This window comes from Aptenodytes forsteri, unplaced genomic scaffold, assembly GCF_000699145.1.
Source record: "Aptenodytes forsteri isolate BGI_AS27 unplaced genomic scaffold, ASM69914v1 Scaffold309, whole genome shotgun sequence".
In the NCBI taxonomy this organism is placed as follows: Eukaryota; Metazoa; Chordata; class Aves; order Sphenisciformes; family Spheniscidae; genus Aptenodytes; species Aptenodytes forsteri.
The window spans coordinates 6,223,891-6,244,660 of record NW_008795857.1 but is presented as its reverse complement, the minus strand read 5'-3'; the positions used below and the strand labels follow the sequence as shown (position 1 = coordinate 6,244,660).

General features: G+C 36.1%; 1 protein-coding gene across 1 annotated transcript in view; it reads left to right on the top strand.

The window, feature by feature from the left end:
- The window catches only part of CRIM1 (cysteine rich transmembrane BMP regulator 1), a 196,084-nt gene that overhangs the window by 78,344 nt on the left and 96,970 nt on the right, over positions 1-20,770 (top strand). The window contains exons 3-4 of the mRNA XM_009283827.1: positions 6,295-6,537; positions 15,393-15,513. Of these exons, the coding sequence (XP_009282102.1) occupies positions 6,295-6,537; positions 15,393-15,513 (364 nt within the window). The remainder of the gene's footprint in view (positions 1-6,294; positions 6,538-15,392; positions 15,514-20,770) is intronic.

Genomic DNA, 20,770 nt, shown 5'->3' with positions numbered 1-20,770 from the left:
AAAACAAACAAAAAAACTTCCTATATTTTGTGACCACCTTAATAAAAACAACTCTTAACTAGTGGCCAGTTTGAGTGAGTTTTGTATAAACCTTTCAGGCAGGTAAAGAAGTTAACCTTCCCTCAGAGAAAGCATTGGTTGTAACATAAAGACTTTAGTATCCTGCCATTATATCTCCTCTTCCCTGTAATAACTTCGTAAGGTCATGGGAGACATAATTTTAAAACTATGTAGTAGCTTTTGATATGGAGAAACTGTGAAAGTTCTAGCTGTATGGCTGTTGCTTTATGACAGACAGTTTCTAAAGTTAATGGCAAAGGAAAAAAAACAAATCCACATCCTGATTTCTTCTTTTTTTATTCTATCCTTCGAAGATTGCTCTCCTCCCCCTCATGCACTTTATAACAAATATACTGTGGTTGCAGTGAAGGGTCAGTTTGAATGTTATTATGCCTTGACTTCTGAGATGCTACAACTTTCCTGTGTGCTTCTGAGATGAAAATCGCGTGAAAATGAGAAACGTTTTTGAGATATCCTGACTTTTAAAATTAATGATCGCTGTTTTAATATTAAAGCACGCAGCACATTGTAACTTACTCAGTTGTTACGGTTCAGTTACACATGTAACTTAGGTGGTTCAGTTATTCTCAGTAATTGTAGGGTGTCCTCTGTCATGTGCTTAGTAACGGCAGGTTCTTTTTGCAGGCTAATTGCAAAGTAACAGCAAGTAAGCCTGAACCTTCAGATGTGCAGAAAGTAAAGCTTGTCTTGAAATGCAAACCTGTGCAAATCCGGTACCTGTAGTAATTTATACCTAGAAATAGCACTGTCACTGGTAAACTGAATAATTTTATATCAAATGGTCTTTAAGGCTGCCTTTTAGAGTAGATAGGAAGTTTGTTTCCAAGGATAGGAGTCTTACTTTGAATTCATCAAAACGTCAGTTTTCCTGTTTGGATTGTGTTCAATTTATTAAAAATGTTGTCTTTCCAGATACACTTCTGAATTTCTTGAAGATTGACTGGCTCAGAATAGATCGTTTGTAACAGCTTGATTGATCCAGACTTCTCCTTTATCTCTATAGAGATTCTTTGTTGGCTTAGGCTGGTGAGATGTCGGAGATACCAGAACACTTCCAGCTTCGGTAGTGTTTGATGGAAGGCTATAAAGAGAATGTGTCCCACAGAGAAACCTCATCAGCAAACCAGCTGATAGTTTGTGTTCTTTGTGTAATCATTTGAAATGCTGCTTTTTTTGAACATAAAGGCAACACTTGCAGCCAATTGAGTTTTTCTTACTGTGTTGTAGGTTGTCTGTTCAGACTTAATTTATGAGAAGTTTGATGGACTTATCCTTGACAAGTAATTGTTCTCCTTGTTAAGGGTTTCTTTTTTTTAAAGGAGAGACTGAAATGTGATTAAGTTGTATACGCTTTTTCCATTAACTGTCAGGTTCTGTGAAAATCAAACACCAAAAGTGTATACAACTCCTCACTGCATTAAATTAATTGGTGAGTTGTATAAGCAATTTCTTGCCTTGCTAAAACGGTCAACTTATTAAATGAGACCTGTCAGCTGCTTCAAGGGTAGGGGTAGAACAATGTTTTATAAAAATGTATTTTAATTAGTGTGGTAAGTGTCCTGAGTACACACTCTTAATTACAAAACCAGTCATCTGCTTTAACAAATAGTTTTACTGTCTGTCTACATACAGTTAGGGTTGTATGAAATTGCTCCTGTGAGGAAATCTACTTTATGAATTAGGAGAATGTGACACATGTGTATCTTCTTGCCATGTAATCTGTGTGTTAAGATGCTTTTTTATTCAGGAATAAGTATCCTATATATTTGCTGTGCTAATTTATTTCATAGTAAGTCACATATATAGTTCTACCTCTCCTGAAATCTAATTTTTTAGGTTCGATACACTGCTTTGAAAAATGAAGTTCTCCTGTTTCTGGGCACACATAGTAATTGTTTATATTCTGTTTATTATCATAATTAAGACAATAAAGTGGAGGTTAAATCCTGATACCTTGTTTGACTTTGAAGATGTTGGTTAGGAAGATCCTGATTTGTGTAATAGACAGTAACTTAAAACATCTGGGAGACAGGTCAGTACTTCATAGTGTATGTGTGTATTTGACAGAGAAAGCAATAGGTTATTGTGAATCTACCTTGGTCTATTGAGAAGCTGCTTTGAAATAGTCCCCATGTGGTGTATAAAAGAGGTAAAGTAGCAAAAATATCACTGGTGAGTGATTTCACAGCTGTTTTCTGTGGAATGCAGCTTGCCATAGCCCTACCTTTCTGTCGTTTGAGATAGTCTGTTGTTGTATTTTCAATTATTCTGCTCTGACATGTTTTCTTATGTATTCCTTTTGTAAAGGCTGGAAGTGTTTGTTAATAAAGGAAAAAAGAGCTTTTAAATGATTCCTCTTGTTTGATGAAATCTTAAATAGCTGCATGTAATGGAATTAAATCAGGAATCCTGCTGAAGCAGTGACATTTATGGCTGTATTAATGTTTGTAGTTTATTTTGAGAATAAATTCAATTTTGATGCCTTCTTCAATCAAGTAATGAAAAAGCAAGTTTAGTACAATGAATTGTAGAAATGTCTCATATACAAACCTTTATCCCTGTAAATAGAGAAGATGGGTATGCTTGCCATTTGCTGAGATAACAACCACCTTGAAACTTTTCTTAATGGTTGCTTAAAAGTAAGGTCTTTTATTCAGGCTTGTTATCAAAAAGAGGAGCCCTCATCGGCTTTTGCTGAACTGCAGTAAAACAGAACTCCCACCTTCTTATATTGTAGTGAGTGCTGGGCTCAGGACGCAGTTACGCTAGTGTGGTGCTAGCTGATTAAAGTTTTAACTAAAATATAGTAATGCTACACCGGGAGCAGCTGGATTTTCATGTTTTAGATAAAGATTATTTTCAGAAGTACGAAGTAGAGACTCGACAAGAAAACACTTTACTGTCAATCACATATCGCTTCAGCCACTTGCTCCTTTCCATAAAAGGAAAACCACATCTAAATCAAGAACCAAATCGTGACGTAGCCTATGGAAAGTTTCTTTACCTGCCCTTGACTCTGCTGTGGGCTGGAGTTAGGGAAGCTGAAGGACAATTGTCTGTTGGCTGATGCAGCTTGGGTTAATATATTTGACTTTCCTGTTGCTCAGTTGCATTTGCATACTGGGAAGGGAGTGTTTTACCAAGTACGTAGTTTGAGATTATAATTTGGAAGCACAATATTTACACAAGTAGTAGCAGGGAGGGGTTTCTGTTTGTTTATTTTTCAGGACTATGAAGTACAAAAGTAATAGTGACACTGGATTAAAAAGAAAAACTTAAGTTTGATTTCTAAATATCTGCTGGTGTTATGTAACCTGGTATCAAAACACAAACATGTCTTTGCAAGGTGGTGGTGGCTTGTGTTTAAACCGTTTCCTCTGAAAGCGATGCTGGTTTTATTTCATAGTAGACTCCTATTGTATTCTGTTACAGTTAACTACATTGAGCACAATACTCTAATGTGGAAAAGACTATCAAAGATAATAACTATGAAACCCTAGGTGATCGTAACAACTCCACCAGTAGGCTTTGCATTGGTCTTCAAAATAAATATATCTAGAGTCCTGAATAGTCTAAATCCCAACAGTTTGACATGCGTTTCTGACAAACCTTGCATTTCTGAAAGTTGGCTTAAATTGGTCAAATACAAACAGTCCTTAAGGAAACACTTATCTTGATATAGATACATGTATGTAAATGCAGTCAAGTAAAAATAGTAGGTAATTTTTTAAAAATATGTATAATATGAAGTCTTTTCACAAGAGAGGCTGCGTGAGGATGGAATTATCTGTTAGTCACGGAAATCAGAAGATGGCTGGATGCATAATGCTAGGGCAGATCAAGTAATGAACAGTGTGAATTTAAGGGTCTATCATGAGCATGAACTTCAAGGGCTGCTACGGCACTGCTGCTCTGTCTTGTCTGTGCACGACTGAACAATATGCAGTGGAAAATGAAAATATTTTTAAAAGCTAAAATGTCGAGCCTTTTATTATATCCATAAACTAAAGAATATCAATAAAATACTGAAACCAGTATATTATCTATTATTTATACAACTTTCTGCAGTGAACCTCTGTAACCAGTAATGTCCAGTCTGAACAATGTGTTTAATAAAGCAGATAAGAACCTAAACATAAGGGTAGGTTTTAAAAAAAATTGGTCTTACAAATGTTATTTAAAATTCTAGGCGAAGTACGTATCTAGCCTAGGCTATTTTAAAGATAGATGGGAATAGTGGGGTTTTTAACTGTAAGAAAAGAGTTATGACACTATCTAGTATCACATTTAAGTTAGTAATCTCTGCTTGTAAGAAAAAATATAAAGTACTTCTACACGTATTTCCTTCATGTACTTATTTTTTTATTCTGTTTTGCTATACTTGCCAACTAAAATTGAGGCAAACGTTTATATTCATTATTTCCTTTTGCAATTACTAGTGCTAAGACCTAGATTAATATTTTTCTAAGCACTTATATGTCTAGGCTTTATATCCCTCTATGTTTGAATGAAACTAGAGCACAGTTAGCAAATCAACCATACAGACAAGCAATACTGCTTTGATTCTTCAATATGACGTAAAATTCCAAAGAATATACTAAAATTAAGTGTAAAAATGATCCTCTGGAAAAAAAAAATTGCTGTTATTGACATTCAGTGTGTGTTTGGAAGCAGAATTATACATTTGCTGTGTTGCTTTTAGTTTAAAAAAAAAAAAAAACAAACCAAAACCAATATCCAGTAACTTCAGTAACTCCAAAAACAGTGAGTTACTAAAATCTTGGAGAAGATATTCTTGATTTTTTTTTATATCGGAGTTGCTCATATTTGATACGTCTTACTCAACCATTGAAATTATCACTAGAGATCAATTTTTAAAATGGCAGTAGCTTAAACATCAGATTAATAAAGTTAGTGTTTTTACTTGTTTCTACTATTCTGCGTCTAACTTTAATGACAACAAGCAAAGTAGTTGATTAATTTTGTAGGAGTAATAGTGGCATTTGTAGCAGAACCATCTGGTTTACAAACTTGCAAATAACCAAGGAGTGGTACAAACAGTTTATAAATTCAGGTCTTGGTTTTCTGTTGTTGTGGGGGTTTTTTCTGGTCAGGCCTGGGAAGGCTCCCTGCGTTGCCTCCGAACACTTAAGTCACCATGTCCTGTTGACCAAAACATACTGCTCTCCTGAGTGTCTTGAATCCACTTGTGTTTTAACAGTGCTCAGGTATATTGAGCAAAGCGATACCCTCTTGGATATGAGCAAGCTTCTCACTGTTTGCATTACGGAGTAAATCAGTCATGGGAGTGGCCTGATTTTTCCCAATGTGGCTTAGTCGTTGGAGGGCATGACACAACATTTTTGCCAGAATTAAGATTATTTTTTTTGAGGATGGGGAATCTGGACTTCTTTTCCAAGTTTTGAAAGTGTTACCTAGTTGTCTAAGAACCTTCTTCTGCGTCTTCATTCTCTCTTTGTCTTATCTCAGTGTTTGTCTAGCTTGTCACCATTCCCACCAGCTTGTTGACCCTGCTCCTCAGTATTCCTTTTCTTATTGCTATGTCTCTGCAGCCAGTGCCTCCAACCTCTAATGCCTGTAGCTAGTGCTAGTCAAACCTCTTCTCTTTTACTGTTCAAGCCACTGAAGTACATAGGAACAACACTTTTAATGTGAGCATTGGGAGTGTGTGTGGGAAAAATCCTCTTCTGCTAATGTATGGACTCTCCAAGTATGTTAGCTGTTGAACTTTTAACCAGCTTTTTGAATATGTGACATCTCAGTTCAGGTCATTCAGGTTTAATAAAGCAATCAATTAAAATCAATTGCTCATAACGGAAAGTCTTAGGAAACTGAAGGCGTAGGTGTGAACATCAGGGCTGTGCATGATATGACAAGTTGTTTCTTAATGTCATGGCCAAATGTGTAGCTTCATAGCTGTTTTTTGAGGCTGTCTGGGTTCAGCAGTCACGCACATTGCACAAATTAGAATTTTTGTAAAATATTTCATAACGCACCTGCCATCTTGCAATTGCAAAGGTTTTTTTAAGCATATTCTGTAATTTTTGCTAATCAGTTCAGCAGCAGCAGTTTCCTTTTTATTGTTTTGGGGGGAGGGAGAAGAAAGGGAGCTTTATCTGAGCTCATCTTTACGGCTTCAGTACAGTGTTTTACTGACATTTATGGCATGCTGTTTTTTTCTCTCCCTTTCAGAAGAGAAACCTGATTGCTCCAAGGCCCGCTGTGAAGTCCAGTTTTCTCCTCGCTGTCCAGAAGATTCCATCTTGATTGAAGGCTACGCTCCTCCTGGTGAATGCTGTCCACTCCCAAGCCGTTGTGTGTGTAATCCTGCAGGCTGCTTGAGGAAGGTTTGCCAACCTGGCTATTTGAATATATTGGTTTCTAAGGCATCAGGAAAGCCAGGGGAATGCTGTGATCTCTATGAATGTAAACCAGGTAAAAGTGGACACAATTTTTTTCCATTTTTCAGTTTTTTCGAACTGTCTGACAAGCACAATAACCTCTATAATTGCATCTAATAAAACCTATATAGCCTCTAAATTCTTCTGATTCTTCTTCAAAATTAAAATGATTATATATGGGTAATACCCATTAAAAAAAGAAAAAAAGAAATATTATGATAAATTTTACTTTCTTTTTTTCTTCAGACGTTAATTTAAACTGAGCAACAAGGGAAAAGTAGCCTGGTGAGAATATTGAGTTTCTGTAGATGCTACTAGTTAAAGTGACATACTTTATATACCGATTAGATTATACAAAGGTTTTTCATAGTTGGAATATATTGTGCATGGACAGGGAATTAAGGTTTCTGTCTTAAGATTTCTCTAGTTTACAAAGTGATGACCCTTAAAAACTGGAAAGCAAAAGGATTTTGGAGGAGCATAGTGAAAGACTTCACAACATTTTCAGTATTTACCCATTTTTCCATTTCATGAGAACACGAATCACCCTTTCTTGTGATTTATTATTCTTGGCGAAGTGGAAGACGTAATTCTTTCTTCCTTTTGATCCAGGCTTTGGTAAAGATGAGTAATAAAAATAGAGGGATGAAAGCAGGCATATAAAAATTGTATAATCCAAAATCTTATATGCAAACAGGTTCAAGTATGCTTAAGCTGTACCTTTTCCATACTTGTTTAACATTTTCTTAAATCCTCCACAGAAGAAGATTGTACAGTCTTTATATCTTCTAGTGCTTCTCTTTGTATTTTTTCTCATATCCAGTGTAAATCTGCCTGAGTGGAAATTTCAGCAAACTGTTTGTTCTCTATCTTGAGTAGTTGGTGAAAAAGTCTTAATAATAATTTTTGCTCTGGAACATTTTGTCCATTTTAGTCATCTTTTGTCTAGAATTAGCTGTAATTTCTTATGGCGTAGTTTCTTTAGACTCCTTCCTTGTTAAGTTTTCTTAAGTTTATCCACATGTCTTTAAAATATGGCTTCCAAAAGCAGAGTACTATTTTGGGTTAGTCTTCATCAGCACTAAATACTGTAGAATAATTACTTTCTGTCTTTCATGCAAAATTCTAAATAAGAGCTCACTCTTTTGCAAGAGTTGTATTTAGTTTGTGAAATGCTGTGATCCCAAGATCTTACTGTAGCGTGACTGCTACTGAACCACTATATTTGTACATTTTAATTCTTCCTATATATACTTAAAATATGCCTTTACTGAATTTTATCATGCTGGCTTTGGATTATTTCTTTATTTCTCAAAATAAATGTTAGCTCTGATCATGTCCTCCTGACTGTTAATTGCTTTCCCATCTTGTAGTCTGCAAATAACTCAGTCCAAACTTACCTTTGTAGGTTACTTCTTGAAGGTTGTTTTCAGCTTGTTAGTATTACAGAATCTTCAAATTGAATATGTGATTACTTATTGCATTAATGGATTTATGTAACTGTGTGTATGTTGTTTTCTGAAGTAAGTTTATTTTTTGTTGTAGGGAGTTAAGAGGTGAAGGTACGTGGACTGGAAAAATGAAGATGTATATTAGGAGGGTAGAAGAGTAGAGGCTTTGAAGAGATTGGGGAAGGAGACTAATGGAATTTAAGGGAAATGTAGGGCTTTGCAATGGGGGTTAGAAATTGAGAGGCTAAGGGAAAGCAGAGAGTTCTCCCCCGCCTTGGGAGATGATGAAGGTGTGTTTCTTCGGCAGTGGCTAAGAGGATGAGGAGTGTAGGTGGGTACTCTTGTGCATCCACGCAGCGATAGGTGATGAAAGATGTAATGGCTAAACTACAGAGTAAGTGGGGCCCCTACTTGTTGCAGTGCCTTGGCTTTAGGGGAAAAAAAGGGAGTGCTATTAATATGGAATTATTAGTCACTACATTAGCCTCACTTTTGTCAGGTTAGACTTCAGCGGCTGTCCAGGTTGACTTTTATAACTTTGGTCTCGATGTTTCTTTCGTGTGCCGTTTGACATAGTGGGAAGATCGCAAAGGGAAAAACAAGCCAACACGAGACTGGAAAACAGGGAAAGGAGCAGGTGAATGTTGACAAATCTCAGTAGACTACAAATTACTTAGCATAGAAGGCCTTTTTTTTTCTTAATGGCAAATCTTTGCAAATCTGAACTTTTTTCAGTTTTCAGAGGAACCTTGTTTTCAAAGAGTGTAAACTGTACTTATATAGACAACATAATTTGTGTCTGATATACGAAGAAAATTATAGACTAAACAAATAATGAAATCTTTTTAATGTTTCCTTTCTTGTAGAAAGTTTGGGGATTTTATTTTTAAATTTGCAAGTCAGCATGAACCTTGCTGGTTTTTTCCATCTGAACTGTTCTGTCATGTTCACCACTGTCTGTGGTTTTAAATAAATTTATTTGTTTAAGAACAGGCAATGGAATATCTTGTTTTAGTAGCATTATATATTCATAGGCTTATAGAATTATAGAACAATTTAGGTTGGAAGACTAGATGACTCTGGAGGTAATCTAGTCCATCCTGCCTCTCCTGCACTGTTTTATGCTATTTATTCTCTATGTGTATATACATGTACTACTGTATATGTAGTAGCATATAACTGGTTTTATGTATGTGTGTGAACACTATGTGAATTATCTATGTGGATTTGCTGAAATAGTCGTCATGAAGTAAAGTCAGATAGTGCTCCTTATGTGGCAGGAATATTTATTCAGCCCATTGTAAGTCTGGTAATAAACCTTGTATCTTCAGAGTTTGACTTGGTATCATGAAGAATTGTAGGAAAGAAGAGTTGGAGAGGAACTGAACTAGCAGTGCTCCATTTCATGTTTCCTCTGTTTTTAATGCCACGTTGCTGAAAAAAATGGGACAAGGGACAGTATAAGGCCTGGTCGATAAGTGTTCATGCAGAGTTTCTTACGGAGCTGATGTCGCTAGTTTTACTGAATAGTGTCAGCATGTCTATGGAGTTTACATGTCAAACAGAGAAAACTGTTTTCCATACTTTGCCACAGACCTAAAAACTTTAGTTCTGTGAGTGGTGCTACTAGAGTGTTGCTCTTGCACCTCCGTGTCTGCTTAACCAGCTTCCATAGAGGTTTTGCACCAGCAAGGGCTTTCCGGTGGAAACAAATTGCCAGAAGCTGCGAGGACTGTTTCCTATGATAGCAGTGCCGCCTTATGCCGATATAAAGTGTTTGCGCAATTAAAGCATAAATTGTGTTTATTTCTGTTCCTTAAATAAGATGTCACTGCTCTCCAGTTTACAGTGGCATTTGAGTTTGGAGCCTTCTGCTGAGAACTGCATATGTTCAAATACTGTGATTGGCAACAGTGTTGCTGAAAGTAAAATAGGAAGTGTTTCCTTAACACTAAATGCTAGAATAAAAATAAAATCTTTCATTTTGAGATCTGCTTCCTCTTCTACCCCCTTTACTTTAGGAATACAATGATTAAGGGCGTTGGCATTCAGTTAAAATGAATAGTGAAGAAATTTAGTAGCTTAGTCATACCTGTCTATTAACCTCCAGATTAATTTGTCTTAAATGTTCTTACCCATTGCTCCACCAAGCATCTCGCCACAGTTGTAGTACCTACTGAGAACAAGTATGTCGTGTCCCTTTTGTTTTGCTGCAGTTGCTAAGCTCAGAGATGAGATAGCGGTGGTCTGGTGCCATAAGCAACCTACTTTGTTCCTACGAGCTGTGTATAACTGGCTGTTCATGTGTGGTGAATTTACTGAATGAGCACTGAATTTAGTTTTAAGCTGGGAGTTACAGTTCTTAAAAAGTATTCTCAAAAATAAGGTTTTTTAATAAAGATAGTTTGAATGAATGGTCTCAAATGGAGCTGCATAATGTGTTAAAAGTAAAAATAAAAATAACCTGAAACAAGATTTGTGGGAGTATATGTGCCTCTTTTGCTAAGAATCTAAAACAGTATGAGCAATGATGTTTTTAAAATCATGTTTGTTTATTTAAAGATGGAGTTAAAATCTAATCTAAAAGGTATTTTGCTGGAGTTGTGATAGGAACTCTAGCTGCCACTTCTGAATAAAGAAAGGTAAATAGTTTACTTCGGCAGTTATCCAACAGATGTTTGTTGTACCAGTATTGATAACTTTTTTTTTAATATGATGAGGTGCAGATTGTCATCTTTTAGTTTCTGACATCCTTGGGGAAGCATTGGGAAATGTCTGTCATGCTAGAGAGAACCTCTGTTGAAAAGACTGCTCATTTTTCATTCTTCTAGCAGTCTTCCTGGCAGACCTTTCATTCACTCACCTTTTCCAGCACCCCTGCATGGCCTGAAAATTACTCTTACTGAAATGGAGGGTTTTTTCCTGGTACCAAACCTTGGTTTAAACACAATTGTAAAGAGAATGTTATTGTTTGGCTTATTTCTTTGGAGAGTTCTGTGCGGTCAGGGCTTGATGGAAAGTCTGAGATCAGTAGCAAAATTTAGTAGGTAGTGTGTAATGATGCACAGGGAAGTACCTTGTGCTCCACCCTGGTACGGCTTTGGCATTGAAAATCAGATCTGGAATTTTTAGTCTTGCACTAAGGACAAGGGTCACCAAAATCAAGTTTTTATACATAATTGAGAGAAACAAAGTTAATGATTTTTTTGTTCTCTGTTGCTTACAGAAATAGTACGTGTTGTTTTATTGGATGCTTTGTTTGAAGCTGATATTGAGAGGACTTAAGAGATGAGATTGGGAAAGGACTGGAGAAAATGAGTGGGGAAGAATTAGACATACGTTTCTATTGGAGCTGGAGAAATGGCTTGTAAGTTGACAATGATGGAAAAATGGAGGGGAAAAAAAAATCAGCAAATGCAAGGGTCCATGTTGGGAAATACCTGTGATAGGGTAGTTAAGGAAGTGATTCAGACAGTGATACAACTGCATTGAAAGTCTGGGAACGCCATCTGTTCTGGTCCTATTTAATACGTTCTTAAGTGTGAAGAAATGTAAAGAGGATGATGCATTGTCATGGAGAGATGCTTTCACACTTTCTTTCTCCTTCTCCCAGAGTAGCAAGTGTAACTACCATTATCAGATGTAGTCACGTTGTGTTGCATTATTTATGAGGGACCAGTTGAAATGCATCTGAACAGAAAGGAAAGGGTGTTATGTGATGCTTCTTAGCGGCTGTAGAAGCAGACTGTGTACTCTTGTACTGGACCCTCAGAAAGCTGTGACTTCTGGAAAAATACGAAGTCTTTCCTGTGCTGAGCCACTGTGTTGCATCAGAGATGCAAATACTACCTTGATCCTGGATCTTTAGATGCATGGCTAGCTATTTAGATCTTGCGCCTGAACTGTACATTCTATTCTTTCAAAATCCAGCATAATATGTAAAGGTGAAACTTAATATACTTGTGTTAACATATTCTACTATAAAGTTATTTTCACCTAGGTATTAACAGTTTCATGATCAGAGACCTTTGGTTTTGTAGTCTACAAAGGAGGTTGCACATTACTGCAGCTATGTCAGGGTCTGCAACCATGGTATGGTTTCTGATACATTCTCATAGAAAAATTAGTAACTCCCAGATGCTACTGTGTACAAATTCAGTGCATGAGAAAGTTCCTGAAGACTTGTAAGCAAAGGTTGATTGGATGCATCTTCACTGATAGGAAATTGCAACATGTTTATGAGTTCTTGAAGACATATATTTGTCAAACTACATATTTAAAGCTTAAAGTTTCTAGGATAGACAAAAATGATTTTTTTAGACAGGATTTTAAATTTTTTTAGCTTACAAAATATATAACAGCTTATAATAAACCTGTTCATGAAAAGTACACTTTGCAATTATTGGAATCAAAGCAAGATGTGAAAACAAAACTAGTATTTCAGTGGCAAATGTTTGCAGTCTTATTTTTTAGGACGGTAGTACAGCTAATCTGGGGGACATCTTTTTAAGTAATGAAGAATCCGATTATAGACTGTTTTGTAATCTTACAAAATTTTCAGCTTCTCTGGAAGCTTGGCTCAATACTTTTTTCCCAGTCTGAGAAATCCATTTAAATCAGGGGAAAAAAAGGAGGAACTTTTTTCCCTTCTTCAAATATCTTTCATCTCTTATCTCTCTTCATCTCTTGTGAGGAAAGCTGGGGCTGTTCAGCCTGGAGAAGAGAAGGCTCAGGGGGATCTCATCACTGCATATAAATACCTGAAGGGAAGGTGTAAAGATGGAGCCAGGCTCTTTTCAGTGGTGCCAAATGGCAGGACCAGAGGCAGTGGGCACAAACTGAAACACAGGAGGTTCCCTCTGAACATCAAGAAACACTTTTTCACCATGAGGGTGACCGAGCACTGGCCCAGGTTGCCCAGAGAGGTGGTGGAGTCTCCATCCTTGGAGATATTCAAAAGCTATCTAGACATGGTCCTGGGCAACCAGATCTACGTGGCCTGGCTTGGGAAGAGGGTAGGACCCGATGACCTCCAGAGGTCCTGTCCAGCCTCAGCTGTTCTATGATTAATCTAATAATGTAATAATAAACATCTCCCAGTTTGGAGAGAAGGCTGAGGTGGGTTATGAGTGTGGATTATAAAATTCTGTGGGTCATGGATAAGCTCAGTGCATACCCTTTGTTCACCAAATCCTACTAATCCTTACAAGAATTGGAGGGTGCTCTAGAACTAGTAAGAGATCAATATAAAATAAATAAAAATGGGTAAGTCAAATCAAACAGGGGAACCACTGAGTGACTACCGCCACTTAACATGAGAATTTTCTATTTGAATGCTCTTGATTTGGGGTTTGTTTGTAATTTTCCTTAGGTTTTTTTAATAAGGACTGTTTGGGCTGCTTTTTGGTGATAGTGAGCCATGTACTAGCACACTATAACCACTAGAAAGAATTTAAACTGTTTAGGAAGAAAGAGCGCCTTAGTTGAGACTTGGTGGCATGATTAGGGAGTTTCCTTGTGTTTTTTCTTTCATTGTCATTACTGGTGTATGAAAAGATGGACGCAGAAATAGCTGTGCAGTAGCAGCTTGTTGGTAGAACTCGTTGGCTGGTTTCTCCCAGACAGCTTACATGGGGAGGAGGCAGAGGGGTCCTTGAATCTGGGGAGGTAGAAGGGTTACTAGTTTAAATTCAGGAATCTGGACATTGGTAGTTACTTGGCACAACAGACTCATGCAAATCGTATTGGTTGCGTTGGGCCATACTGATGAGCTCATGATTCTCACTGCCTTTTGTGATAATGGAGGAACTAGATGTATGTTTCTTACAGAAGAGCTGTTTCAAACGTGTTATTTGTTAATAAAATGGAACATAAAACTCTAGTGCTTTTTAAAGTGAAATATTATAAAATTAAGTATTCCCGTCTTAAAGGCAAATAGGTATCTTTGTATGTTTACGAAGAGATATAAAAGTTAATTTGATAATTGCCATTGTCGAGATGAGTAACTGGAATCTTTAAATTTAGTAACTTTCTGCATTGCTCCACAAAATGGACTTCAATTAAATTTGTGCATTTTTCAGTGAGAACTTCTTGAACTTGTCAGGTTGCTCTGATTTAGCAGATGGCTTCGTTTCCCAAGTAACTGGAAAAAGGCAGATTCTGAATGTCACTTATACAGAGGATGCTTACATACTCATGTACTTTGAAAGTTAATGGTCTTGAGGACCAACCTACTTGTCCTAACCTTGATGAGCTGCAAGTTGGTTTCATTGAACTTGTGCTTTCATTTAAATGCTTAATGAAATATGCTAAGTAGATGTAATTCTGAGACTGATGTCTCATTATGGCCAATTAAATTATTATTGCTGTATACCTCTGAGGATCGAGCCTGAAAAATGTAGGACTAGAAAACAGAAAATGGGACTTAGAAAGGTATCAGCTCTTGCAAGAAGTGTGATGTAGCATTCATTGCCAAGCTGCTTTAGCACTGCAGTAAGCGGTCGTAATAGTGTCAATACTGAAGTGCAAGTTTAATCAGTAATCAGGGATATCGTACTGTATAATTTTCAGTCTGATAATGTTCTGTTCATCCTGCCTACTCAGTCAGTAGGAAGCTTACTTCTTTAAAGAGGGAACCATGTTTTATTCTGTACTTTTAGTATAATTATGATAAGGGATAGCAAATAGATAATGCTTGAGCTGGTGTTGTTTGTTAATGTGGGAGATTTAGGACCAAATAAGATAAAGACATGTTTCAACTCTCCTGAGTATGACTCATAGAATTAAATGTGTATTCAGCCTGATTTTTTTTGCATTTCTAAGCATATGTTGCTTTCTAAAAAGCTCAGTCAGTCTTACTAGTTATGCGGGATTCTTCATCTTGTTAATGCAGATGGATTTGGTAATTTGCATTTCATTTTGCCCATATATAAATACCTAAACAACACAACCTGATGGAATAATCCTTAAAAATGTAGTTTACATGTGCAGGCATAAATCCATATTGTATCTTTAATATTTTTTTATTTCCTATGACCCAGGTATTTTACTCCTTAAACAGACTTTAATCAGAAAAAAATTAAACAATGAATTGTTTACTGTTTTAAAAGCTGTGGTGAAAGTATATTCTCAGTAACCTGGTATATTTCCTGTAACTAATATTATTCACAGGTGTAATGATTGTTTGAGGTTGCCTGTCTCACTTTTACAAATTTTTTATTAACTAATATTAGTTCAGTTTCTTCCCAAATCAATAACTTTCAAAAGTGAATCTTAAAGAGAACGGAAGTCTTTTTGTGTTCTGAGCATGCTTTCATTAGATAATTTTTCTGACTTAAATTAAAAGGCTGATGCATAACTGGTTGCTTATGATGAAGTAATTTGCAAAAAACTTCTAAAGCATGAGTAAAAGGAATTTTCTTCTCCCCTTCTTCCGTAGTGTTCAGTGTGGATTGCAGCACAGTCGAATGTCCTCCCGTTCAACAGGTTGTTTGCCCACTGGATAGCTATGAAACCCAAGTCAGGCTGACGGCTGATGGCTGCTGTACCCTGCCCACAAGGTTGGTGTCTTGCTGGCTGAGTGTTTTTAACTTGTTCTCTACAATTCAAGTACTATAAATACAGGCAATAAATGTTCATGTATCTTTTATTCTGTATTAAGTAGGTTAAAGGTGTATCAGGCTGATAGAAGTACGAAATCTATCTTTTTGAAGCAGAAGAAAATTCTTCTCAGTGCAAATGCATGAAGCTGATTTTTGCTAAAATGATTTTGAGGGGTTTGTGCCTCTAGATTGTTTTTCAATGTATTCAATTAATTTTACAAAAATAAATTCTTTTGAGAAACTTTTGAAGGTCTTTGATGGTAAGGAATTAAATGATGGAGGTGGCAGAAATGCCAGAGAAAATATCACCTAGTTAAAGGAAAAAAGGTATTTTTTGTATGTGGAAGACCACTGTAAGAAGTTTCAAGTACTTCTTGCTTGCATTTTACTTCCGTTGTTGTTCAAGTAGGTATAATTTATCACAACTCAGAAAAATAAGACAGTTTGGAGTTAGTTTGTTCCAAAATTCTGCACCACTGTTTCAGCTTCTGTTTTTACAACAGACTTCCCAAAACCTGATTCAGCAATATGCCCAATAAATATGAATTCAAGCAAAAAGTACCATCACTGAAAACATTTTACACAAAAAAGAAAATATTTCTTGTAGATGTTACTAGTGGGTTTATTTGGTATGAAGGTCTTCGCACCATACAATATTGCCATATTCCTAACCCCTTGTGAGATTGTAAAGGAGCGGTAAACTTGCGAAGAATTCAGAAAGTAGAAAATGGCAAAGGTTGTGTAATGAATCAGGGATCTTCAGTTGGGTACCCTTTGGGGTACACATTTAATATGGTGACTTCTTTGAAACTGTTGTTTCCATGAAATATGAGGGTCTTTCATTGCATGGAGAGTCAAAAATGTATCTATTTAAAAAAAAAAAAAAAAAATTTAAGACAGGAGAAGAAATGCGAAGAACTTCATGTAGCGCAGTAATCCTGTCTATTAGAATTTGAAAATATATTTCTAAACATGACAAATTTTATTTGTAATTGTAGAATACACATAGTAGTCTGCTACTTAAAAATTACTTATTATCCTCATTCAGTGAATGCTACAAATATTCTTTTATTCAGAGTTGTTTTCTTTTCTTTTTTTGTTTTCTGAATTTTGGACCAGAACATGGTATGGATTCTCAGTGTCTTCCCTTTATTCTTTAACATATTCTCATTAACCTTCCTAGGAATTACGATAATTCCATATTAGTTGAGAGCTGACCTGGCTAGTTGGGATTGCATGGGAGGCTGTAGATTTTAACTAGTCATTGTACTGGCATTGCTGCCAGTACAGCTCAGCATGTTCAAGACAACTAGAATAAGATGCTACTAAGGACAGTATTCAGAAAGATAGATTATAAAGTCAAAGAAGCAATCTCAGGTTAAAATTTAGATTTAGTTCAGATTAACACTCAAACCTTGACACAATGGAAAATTTAGATTAATGGTAGATTTTTATTTCCAAATTTGTTTCAACTTGCTGGATTAAAAAGAGCTAAATAGGCTAAATTATTTTTGTTTCCCAAAAGTAAAATTGTGTTCTATATTGCTTGGGTGGAGGGAATGAAAAATATCCACCTTATTCTTTGTAGATGATAACTTCAGTGTTCCTTCTGTCAGGGAATGTAGAGTACCGAGAAAATAAAACTTCATTTACTTCAGAAAAATGACAAGTTGGAAATATTTTCTATTTGTAGCGCACCCATGGGAACTGATCTTAAATAAAACACCTAGAACAAACATGTCCTTGAAAGAATCTTTTTTCTTTCTTCAATAATGTTTAAAAATAAAACCCGTTGGTTTGCTGTGTGTTAACTGTAACTGATGTCTGAAACGTACTTGTACGTGTGCATGGTACTTAAGTGACAAAAACAGTATTCCCATCTCCTGCCCACAAAGACCTCAATTGTACAAGCAGCCATAGAGCATGTGAATTATTAGATAATTGTGACTTGTGCTGAAACCTCTTGGAAATCAGATTGCTGTGCATTAGTGGGATCAGAGTTTAACAAGGGATCAGAGCTGGGATAGATGAGTTCTTAGCTCCTGGAGTCTTATGATTGGATCAGGATTTCTGAAGGGTTTTGTGTTAATAGCTCTGTCCTCCTTGATCTGTAAAACTGCAAAAAAACATAATTAGCATAATCTAGTCCTAAGTCTGCAGGCAGGTTGAAACAATTATAGGTGTCTTATACTCCTCCATTAATTTTTAATTTTGTGGATCAGTCTGTGTTGCTGTATATAGTTATTATGTGGGTTGCTAGATTTTTGGATTGCCTTAATTCAGCTAAAGCAATAATGCACTTTTTAATAGAGTAGGTGAGAAGGAAAGAAGAAAAGCTGAATCTGGCAGAAATAAGATCGTATAGATGCTTTACACGTTGTATGCCTGCTAGTTTAGTATTTAGTTATTTAGATTTTAATATACTGCTGTGCTTCTTAAAGAAGACAGTGGCATAGCTGTCATTCATGTGCTGTAGGTAAAGGTATTACTTGAAGGGGGGAATAAAGGAACACAGACATGGGGATAATCAGAAAAGAAAGATTAGATCAAGGTTGGAGGGAAGGGAAGTATATGTATGAAAAAAGAGAGAGCAGAAAGGGAAACTAAGTTCAGTTACTTGGAACATGAAAGTCAAACCATTTGAATTCAGGTTCAATGTTTCCTCAGATTTGAGGAAACATTGGAGCTTTATATTTGAAGCCAGGATCTCTATCCCACATGAGACTTGCATTTCAAAACTACAGAAAAAGTCACATAAAGTGCAGATTTATGGATGAATGACTCTACACTGGGAAAAGTAGATGTTTTTCCTTAACTTTGGAATTTCTTACTAAACTCATTATGAAATATTGACATTGCATTGACTGTGATTCAGTTTAGAATCACCTAAATCCATATCGTATCTCTTTGTAATCGTTAGAATTCAGTTCAAAAGAAGTGGCACTGTATGTTTTAATATACATTTGAGAATAGTTTATTAAGAGCAAAGAAATAGTGTTTCATAAGGTCATAGTCTTTCGACTTCATGAAACTACTTTTGTTAAGATTATGGACTCTAATTTCTTGAAAGAGTTATTTGTTTCATTTACTGCCACTAAAATAAAGGCTTAATACCAGCAGAATCGGAGAGGCGTCAAGGAGAGTGTCACGGTTAAGGATGGATGGCATGTCACTGACTCTGTTAACAAGTAGCTGACAACTTCACATACAGCAGGACCAGACTGACTTCTGTCCCACATCTTGTTCTTGGCTGGTTTATTGTATGTGGTATGCTGGGAAAACAGAGACCCTTAAGTCTGGTGATAAGTTGGCGTTTGTTTTATGAGTGGGCTCTTGAATGCATATTCATATTATTGAAAGCTCCTTTAGCAATGCCAGGGGAAAAGTGGGAATAATAAACAAATATCTGATACCGTAAGTTCTTGTACTTGCGTTCAGAGGTTACGTTTAGTTTCACACTGATTTCTAATGCAATACTGCAAACAGAACAGCCTACTGAATTTGGCATTAATATCAAAATACTGTTGCTTCAGCTTTCATCAGACTGTCATGAAACACTTGCCTTAAATTCCCAGCTATTATGTTAGGAAAGCTAAATTATATGTCTGTCTCTGGTCTTGATAAAGATGTTCTCTCCTCCAAGGAGCTTATCAAATAAAAATGTATTAGAGCTCTTACAGAGAACATGTTATCACAGTTCTGTTAATACATGTTTGTCGTCTTCTGTTACAAAGTTAATGAGAGCTCTTACAGAGAACATGTTATCACAGTTCTGTTAATACATGTTTGTCGTCTTCTGTTACAAAGTTAATGAAGGGATGACCAATGTGAAGTGTACAGAATCCGTTATCTTCAGATGTATCCAATTTTTCTGTTGTGAATTAATTTTCTTCAGATTTTCAGATCCCTTTGAGAATTTTTTTGTAAGTGTAAAAATTTTTATCAAAATCTATTTAATTTTTTCTCTATGAAGAATGGACTGTAATAACAGGAGCTGATATCAGTGATTAGTGTTGGCTTATATCTTTACTGCTCACATGGTTTTGTACATTTTTCATAGGATTATATACAAAGGAGTAAATGGCATGTTTGGATAGCTTTGCACCAAATATTTTTGGATTATCTTTTTTCTTTCTGGCTGCTCTCTTTATTGGAATCATTTTGTAAATTTAGTCTTTACTAGGTCTCTTCTTCCTGCTCTAGTTTTATCCCCCTGCTTCTGTGCTCTTTTTCCCTTCATGTAATCTAAGTATAGTCTTTTCCCTTGCTCCAGTTTCCATTGTCCCTGCTGTCGCATGTTACAGATCTTGGAAGTTCAAGATTTGTTCAGTGCTCTGTTATCATGGAGATCTTTTTTTCAGCTATTCTTGGTCAGTCTCTTAATAAAACCAGATAAACCAAGAAAATTCTAGAGAACCAGAAAGATATCGGTACTGTGACAATATTAAAAAGAACAAAACCTAAGTAATTAAAGCCTGGTTATCTTGACATCAATTCTGAGAAAAATAGTGGGAAAACTGATAGAGGGTTGAATTGAGAAGGATTAAATAATGCAATTATAGCTAAAAGCAACCGATGTTGCTTTGACAGGGACAGTTTTATGAGACTTGATTTTGTCTTTTGAAGATACTGAGCTTGCCTTAAAAATCTGACCATTAGATCACCTTCTTTCTCAATTTCTGTCTTCCGTATTCACCAGTCCTTTTCCTTGTATTGGATTCTAGCTTTTTAAAAAATAATAGGGCTTTTTAATTAATATTGTCTCACACGGTTTACTTTTACAAAATGGAAATGTAACCCCTTCCCCAAACTACTTAACAATGAAGAAAAAACATTTCCCACACCCCTCCTCCCCCAGATTTTGGAGGTGAATCAGTCCCGATGAGTCAGTGTCGTGGTCCTTTACCTCCTGAGGTGAACTCTTGCAGCATGCACATGCTGGCTTGAATGTCTTGCTGATAATATAGGATATAATAATATCCTTCTGAGAGAAGAGAAGCATCCAGGAGTATGTTCACTAAATCTCAATAATAAGTTTGCTTGACATATTTAAAAAGCTCACACCATAAGCCTGAATATGTTCTAGATTAGAAAAAGTTCAGAAATACATATTCATCCATGAAAATCTCCAGTAGCTTATTTTGTATCTGAGTCTTAGCTTTAAAAAAGCAGTTTCAAGTTTGTTGTGGTGGGAGGAGGAGGGGAAAAACAAATG